This window comes from Fulmarus glacialis, unplaced genomic scaffold, assembly GCF_000690835.1.
Source record: "Fulmarus glacialis isolate BGI_N327 unplaced genomic scaffold, ASM69083v1 scaffold11642, whole genome shotgun sequence".
NCBI classification, from domain to species: Eukaryota; Metazoa; Chordata; class Aves; order Procellariiformes; family Procellariidae; genus Fulmarus; species Fulmarus glacialis.
The window spans coordinates 16,644-24,680 of NW_009198500.1; the positions used below are offsets into that span (position 1 = coordinate 16,644).

The 8,037-nt window shown below is 37.5% G+C and overlaps 1 protein-coding gene across 1 annotated transcript in view; it reads right to left on the reverse strand.

The window, feature by feature from the left end:
- Positions 1-1,699: 1,699 nt before the first annotated feature.
- Positions 1,700-8,037, reverse strand: part of LOC104073225 (thioredoxin reductase 1, cytoplasmic-like) — a gene marked incomplete at its 5' end in the record, with an annotated part of 11,300 nt that continues 4,962 nt past the window's right edge. The window contains 3 exons of the mRNA XM_009572924.1: positions 1,700-2,081; positions 5,316-5,450; positions 7,679-7,774. Of these exons, the coding sequence (XP_009571219.1) occupies positions 2,019-2,081; positions 5,316-5,450; positions 7,679-7,774 (294 nt within the window). The remainder of the gene's footprint in view (positions 2,082-5,315; positions 5,451-7,678; positions 7,775-8,037) is intronic.

Consider the following 8,037-nt stretch of genomic DNA (forward strand, 5'->3'; position numbering starts at 1 on the left):
TGTTTGAAAATAATGCTGCTATGCATGTGCTTAAATATGAACAGCTACACTGCCGAACAACTCAGGAACCTGCACTCCTGGGTTTTCAGAAGATAACTTTCAGAATTTATCAGAAGATATCATCTTCTGATACCAGAAGATAACACCTTTCAGAAGATGGTAGCTAGTGCAAACAGTCGAAGGCTGGTTTCCTAATTCATTCCTTATTTTTAAAGATGTCTTTCTCATATGTTTAACATGCAAAAAAATGCACATAAAATAGCCCCAAACCCTGTTTCTCAGGGAAATATCTACCTTGAAAATTCAAGACTGAAACAAATCACAGCAGGGTTATCAAGGTGCCCTCTTCTGGCCTTTAAAAAAAAGATTGTCTTGCTGTTACCTGGTTTCTTTGCTTGGAAGAAGCATCAAAATGAGCATCTGTTTGTGCAAATATTCCATTTATTCAACAAACTGGCCAGAAAAATACCACCACAGACCGTTCTTGATACCATACAAAACCTTTAAAAATTCTTCAGTTACATATGAGTTTATAAAAATAACTTACAACACTATTCTAGAAATCTCAGTAGAAATACAGGAATTTGTTACCGGGTAGAAATTCAGGCATAAGGCGTTTTGCCCAGAGGGCTGGAGAATTTACCCGCTATTCACACCACACCACTAAGCTCCCGAGAACCATTTAATAAAAGTAATCCGAACCTTTCTCTAAAACATAGGGAAATGAAAAAACAGATCAAAAATCACATTCATTTCCATTACAAAGAGACATTTTTACCATTTCTTGATAAATATGTATGCAGTTTATCCAACACAGGAGGAATATTCAAGAAAATGCATTTGTTATTTTCCATGGAAACCTCTGTTTTAAAAGTGTTTTCTTAATTAAATATAAAACAAAGCATACCTGGAACTAAATACAGCTTTTAGGCTATATCTACATAGAAGATTTTTCACTACTGGTTTTTGGAAGAGTTTGCTTGTTTGGGGGGGTGGATTTCTTTGGTTGGTTTTTTTTTTTTATTCTACAGGCCCACTAATCTGAAGGAAAGTCAAAGTGGTTCAAAGTGGCCAATTCATACCTGAAACGGTGCAGCATACGATAGCTCACCTGGAAAGGAAGAATTTATTCAAACTGAATAAAGTTCAGAGCTCGTGGAAGTATAATTCATTCCACACTGGAATTCTGTCAGTTCCAAATTGGATTAATTATAATCATGTAAGCTGCAAGATAAAGCTAAGAAGATCACATCTGTGTTATATGCACAGTTGTTACTGTCAGGAAAAAAACCCAACACCTTTCTGTTATAACAAGGCCTTAATAAAAACTATTTTTCTTTCTCACCAAGGAGAATGTTTTGACAAATAAGTTTCTCTAAAATAAAAAGTCACAACGTAGTCAGTTTGGAAGCGAAGAAATACGTTATTCTAGATGGTACTAAACTTTTTTCCAGGGATATCTTCTTCCTCGTGATCAAACACGTAGATACAATTTCCCCTCCACAGGCATGTAGGCTGGTAAAACGCATGCTCATGAGGAGACCTTGCAATTGCTGTGTTATAACCTAGTACACAGGGGCACTATACAATCATCTGAACTTGTGGCAATTTTCTTGAGTTCGGAAGTTCTTCGTTCAGGTAAGAAACTAGAGAGGAATAAAACCAAACCAAAACAGTTATTGTTGTCCAGCTGTGCTAGCAGTTCTTCCATCACTGCCCACCAGACAATGCAGGCTTCAGGCTATGATTTCATGAAAGCATTCGTTAAATGCCCTGCTAAGCAACAGCTCGATAGTCAATATTCCCATTGCGTTGCTAATTGCCAGCCAATCACCGCAAGCGCCCAACTCCCACAGTGCTCTTCTCCTTAGCATGAGGGAACAGTCTGGTTAAGATCTACACACTTCTGCAGACGACTGAGGATGACTTCTCCCCAAACCTTTCTTCTGAATTGCACAAGTCAAGACACTGCGATGAAAGTCAGTCTCTGGCAATAACAAGAATGGGGGTCTTTAACCTCAGCATCCAGCCCGAAGGGTATTTTCACCAGAACGCTTAGTCACGGATAGAGTGGTGAATATCTTAAGAGAAAGAAAAAAAGACAAATTTTAGTATGGCTAGAATGAATTTTCTCTTCTAGAAGATCAACTTAGGCATAATGCTCAAAACCACAGCCATTTCTTAAAGTAATAAAATAATAATGAAGAACATACATTTAAAATCCTTGCCACTAAATAGCACCCACGCACAAAAATACCCTTTGTTCTCTTCATTTACCTTATGGTCTTCCTTTTACAGTGGAAAAGAAAGAATGAAGGAAATCACATGGCTTTCTACCGCCTTTTGTCTTAATGCTCCTAAGCTTTTACAGTGGGAACGAGCTCAGCAATAATAAACTCCGGCCTGTACACCTAATGAGTAAGTGTCTTTATGGCTCAAAGGTAACTTCTCTGTTGGGAAAGTGAAGTTAACTCAAGGCTACGACATTTGGAGAGAACATAAATGTTGCCTCTGTACCTTTCTAGATATTATAGAAATGTGGAACTGATTGCTGATGTAGGTATTATGTCTGGGTTTTGTATCCTCTGGACAATAGCTAAGAAACACTTAGTAAACCCAGTTTGAAAAAGTCCAATCTTTACTGCTTTCAAGCCACATTAAAGAAAACAACATTTTCAAGAATATTTAATGTAAAATTAAAAGATATCAAAATTCAAGAAGAAAAATTCTACAAAACCTTGTTTAGTATTAGAACTTTACTATGCAAATAATTGCATAGTTTTGCATAGATATAATATAGAAAGGAAAAAAGGAAATCAAAAGCACTTCTATCTAAATGGTTCAAAGTTGCAATAATTAGCTATCATCAAAGCCATCTCTCAGGAAGAATAAACTTAGCACAGAGTAAAGTATATACACATTTCAGTTATGCAAATAACACTGAAGTATCTAAAGACAATGGGGATCTGAAAGCCCTACAGTTCTCTAAGTAGAAGCTTTGCTGCATTAAGGCTGCTAGCAGCTCTTCAGAGAACAACATCAATAAATGATATAGCTCTTCCACTTTCTATAAGCATGTAAAGCATTACGCACAAATCAGGAAGACAAACGCGTGTCTAATATATATGGCAGAAGAATAGCAATATATTTAAACTGTCGTGCATGGCTTGAGACAGGGCTTCTGATCCACAGGCTGACAACATTTATTATTATTTCACTTTCAAAGACAAAGATTAAAAAGCGCAAAATTTATCTGCTTTCTCCTCGGCCCAATTACAAGCTCTGGGTGTGCTTGCCAGTTCCAACGGCTGTGGGGACCACACAGCTCCCTAACTCCAGTAAGCCAGCTGGGAGTCATTTGATAATTACTGGAAACATGAGTTTTTTGACAGAACTTGTTAGTTATTCGAGTGAAGACAAAACTTCAGATCCAATGACTGGCAAGCCATTGGATCATTAGCTAACTTGAAGAATCATTCCAGCTTTCAGAAGACACTTTCTCTTCATCACAGATCCTCGATTACACACGCCTGTATTTCAAGCAGTGCAGTACAGTCGAGGCTGAGAGGTAATTCTCTGTAAGGCTGAGGTCCTACCAATCTGTGCTCACACTTATTTGTACTTTGCCTTGCAAGAAATTCCACTCAGAGTTCAGGCTTTCTGCAGAATAAAATGTTGCTCAAATAAGACAAGTGAAATCTGGCTCTAATTTGTAAGCAGTGAGAAATGGGACCCTCAGTCTTACAGTCTTCTTCAAGTTGAGTAATACCATGTTTCACAGGAGACTCTTTGAGCAATGAATTAGCAGCAATGCCAGTGAAGATGTCAGCATTTGACCCTGAAACACTGTCCCTTTCCTGCTTAGATCAGACTTCATTTCCCTTAGATTTTACATGGATGTAAGATAAAAATAATGCTGATATTATCCATCATTCTATTCATCCAGATATGCGCAGTCCTCACAAATTCCAAAGAATTTTTAAGCATTTTTTTAATCAAAGAGTACCATCTTGCACTTTGATTTTTGTTTACTGCTGAAGAGATTAAATTAAGTAACAGGCATAAAAAAACCTTTGAAGACTGGCACTAAGAATGATTGCTGTTCTCCGGAGCTTTTAAATAGTGTATTTCTCCTGAGCCAATTTCTTCCTCCCCCACTCAAACAAATATGATTATCTGACATTACCTCCCTAAATTATGTCTAATCATCATTCTATTCAGTTTCAATTTTAGCAGCTCAGATGTCCAGAATAAATTATGACTATCATCCTCTCTTCACACTGCATATGCTAATATCGCGCTTGAGTTCACAGGTTTGAATGCCTCACTCAGAGTCCCCCCTTCACAGGGCCCCTGGCAAGATATGGACCTGCTACCCCTCTTCAAGGGCTTCCAAGAACACTATTAGAGGACACTACAGAAAAAAACCCAGAATCTGTATTGTGGATGCTTTGAAGATGACTCAGATTGCTAGCAATCCATTCCATTAATGGAGTTCATACTATATTGCTTATACTGCATCACTTTGGAAACACAGAACAAGAGAAGCGGACTTCACTTCTGCAGGCCACCATCCTGGTGCTCTCTATTAAACTTTGTAGCTAACACATGCAGGTAAAAACACAGATTTTGTATAAAGACCTACAAAGAGGATATACAATTTTTGCAGGGATCCTTAGCTCATATAACTGGTCCTAATACTACTAAAATCAGTGGAGCATCTCCGATTTATACCTGGGAAGAGCTGTCCCCCACCCCCTAGAGAAAATTAAGCTCTTCATTAAAGAGGAACAGCAAGACAAACACAAGAAAAAAATGGTTGTGTGGCCTCATGTACTTCACTTCAAAAGTCAAGTCCTAGAGAGTAAAGGAGAGATCTTTAAAAGGGTAGAATTTAATAGAAATAATTGTCATGTAGCTGGTCCCCTTCCATAGCACCAGTTTATAAGCCTATTTTGAGTACGCATATCTAAAACAAATTAGCTTTGACAACCACTTTAGCAGAAATAGTATTTGAAGCCTTCATAAATGGATCTTTGAATGGGAGGAAAACTCTGTACTTCCCAGTAGAGGGAGCACTGGATTAGGGGAGACCGTAAACACTTTACAAATTAACACACTAAAAAAAAAAAATCCCAGATTAAACCTAAATGTTCGATTTCTAAATATTAAAACCAGATAATTTCCTGTCCTTCCCTCCCTCCTACATTCCCCCAAATTCTGACCTCTTTAATAGAGCTCTGCTATTCAGATTTCCAACACCTTAGCCCAGAATACTACGAAAGCTGAGATATGAGGTGACTTCATATACGAACCTCTGCACAGACGGGATGAATTCCTATGGTGCTGTCCAACTGTTCTTTTGTCAATCCACATTTAATAGCAGCTGCAAACCCTTGGGTGACTTCTCCAGCATTTGGACCAAGGACGTGGAAACCAATGACTCTCTCCTAAACACCAAAGGTAATCAAATACAAGCACAGTCATGCATTCAGTTCTCTTTAGATAACGTGTAAGATTTTCTTACTCAGAGTACATAATTTCATCAGTTCACAAAACATACCACAAATTAATATAACCACACAAATGTGAACTATCATTAGCACCAACAGATGAGCGATAGTGGGTATAATTTTGTTCTCTTTCCGAAAAGTAAAAGATTCAACCACGAACTCAAGAATCAGCTTCCTTACAAAGTTTTGTGCAGGAGTCCTCTGTTTACATCAACAGCATACAACTTTAACACACACCATGGTCTATGTTCGATTACAGCATATGTCCAAATTGCAAACGTGCATTTAAATTTTATTCAGGCACTATTCCACTCATTTCAACAGACTGCTTGCCTAAGTAAAGACGAGCACCTTGCACAAAGGTCTGCAGCATCAGGGCCTATGCTGGGCGGGCACATGGTGAGTATCTACTAAAGAAATTTCAGTTTGAGAGTGGCTTACGGGAAAGGGCCACAAGCTAAAGGTTCGGCTAACAGATGTAGCAAGAGGTCCATTGTAACTAAGCTGTTGCAGTGTTCGCAGTCATTGGAAGAGAATATACCTAGAGCCTGGCAAAACAAACTGAAAGACATCCAGTTACAAGCAAGATACTACTACTTCACACGTCTTGCATCTATACTACTGATCAATGGCAAAATACGTCAAACTGCACATATATCCTCAGCAAACACTCAACCGAAGTACTGACATGACCTGCTTTTCTTAAAGAAAAGCTTGCTTCTCTAAGGAAAGCAAGTCTCCTTTAGCGAATGCCAACTGCTGTGGGCTTCAGTGGCTTTCACGGCATTAATCAGGTTTTGCTGAGCATAGATGTAGCCCAGCTGGGTATCAAAAATTATCTACTCCTCCCGCTAAATATCACATATAAGGGAGTGTGGATATTCAGTACACTGAAAGGTTATTTTTCTTTCAGTAAGCCTGAGGACTGAGATTTACCACAGGGTTTATTTAAGTAAGAAAAGCTATAATTAGGTAATAACTAAAATGGAATTATCCTTATTTTCCTTTAAAAATATGTACTTATGTAAAAATAAAACCATAGTAAAAAACCTGGGGTAACTACAGTTTTAAATAGTTACTGAACATATTTTTCATCCAGGCTAACTTTCAGCTCTACCTCTAGATGTTTAAACACATTCCCAATTTTCAGGACAAGAAATGGAAACAAATTAATGAAACACTTCAAATCACCATTAAGCCTTTTCATTTTCTTAAGTAACTTTGGATTAGAAACGTAACCAGGGTTCCAAAATAGCTTCCACACTAGTGCAAACTCCTCCAGCAAGAGGAGATGGGCAAAACCAGACAGGTTTTCAAATTTTACAAAAAGATGACGTGATGCTTAGAAAGACTGCAGTAAGATAAATCTGTCTGATGATAAAAGGAAATAGATAAAGTAGATCCAAAATTTTGTTAGGACTGATAACTCCATGCCACTATCTTAACAGGAATACATCTTCACAGCCTATTATTTTTCATGATAATTCATATTATTAAAATCAACTAAATTTTTATTAAACAGATGATAATCATTCAGAGGGGGGCATACCAATTCTTTTGACCAATTAGTAATTTTGCTTGTGCTTCAGCAGGTACTGTACATTTCCATAGCCAGGAAGTTTTAACCTAGTCCAAGGATAATCCTGGCATTATCACCCTAAACGAGATTTGTGCAGGCAAGATACATTAATCCTGTTAGAACGAGATCAAGAGTTTTATAGACACATGTGGATTTGCAGAGGTTACAAGTTGTGATGGTTTCTGAGTGACATCAATTTCAGAGAGAAGAATCTCCCAGAAAAGAATGTCTCAGTTTGGGGAGGGGAGAACAAGATAAACACATAAGATTTCTAACCATTTTTACATGCATTGATTCGTTCACTTTTCAAAGTTAATGAACAGTCTTAGAGATCTCTACTTCTTATTTTACATATATGAAGAAGTACCATATACTGACAGCAACAACAGAATTCTCTATTTTACTGGAGGCCATTTTTGTATAAACAAAAGTACTGCATCACAAATAATATTTATTAAATTTCAAAAGGTAGAAAAATTTAAAGTAATTTTTACTTTGTTAAAAATAATCTATTTATAGCTGTGGTATCAATGGTCCCTATAACGAATAAGGCTGCTGTTTTCCCTGGAAGGAAAGATGCACTTACGTTATCTTGAATATTGCAAATTATCTTTGCATAGCATTTGTTGTTGTCTCTGGATGGCACAGTCCATTCCAGTGGCCAGAAATGACTATGGTACACCTGAAAATACAACACAGGTTAAAAAAAAAAGTTGTGTAATTTCACAGCAGAGAGCATGATCTTCCAAAAGCTGCCAGATTATCTTAAATTTGCCTCATCTACCTCCAAAGCGGAGCTTTACTACTGACTGCAATTGCTTTTGGAAATCCCACATGTAAAAACTTTCAACAATTGTAACGCAGCACAAGGATGAACTGTTAACTAAAAACTCTTCATCAGCCATGCACATGGAATTTGGAATACCTGAAATCAGGGTGAGACTC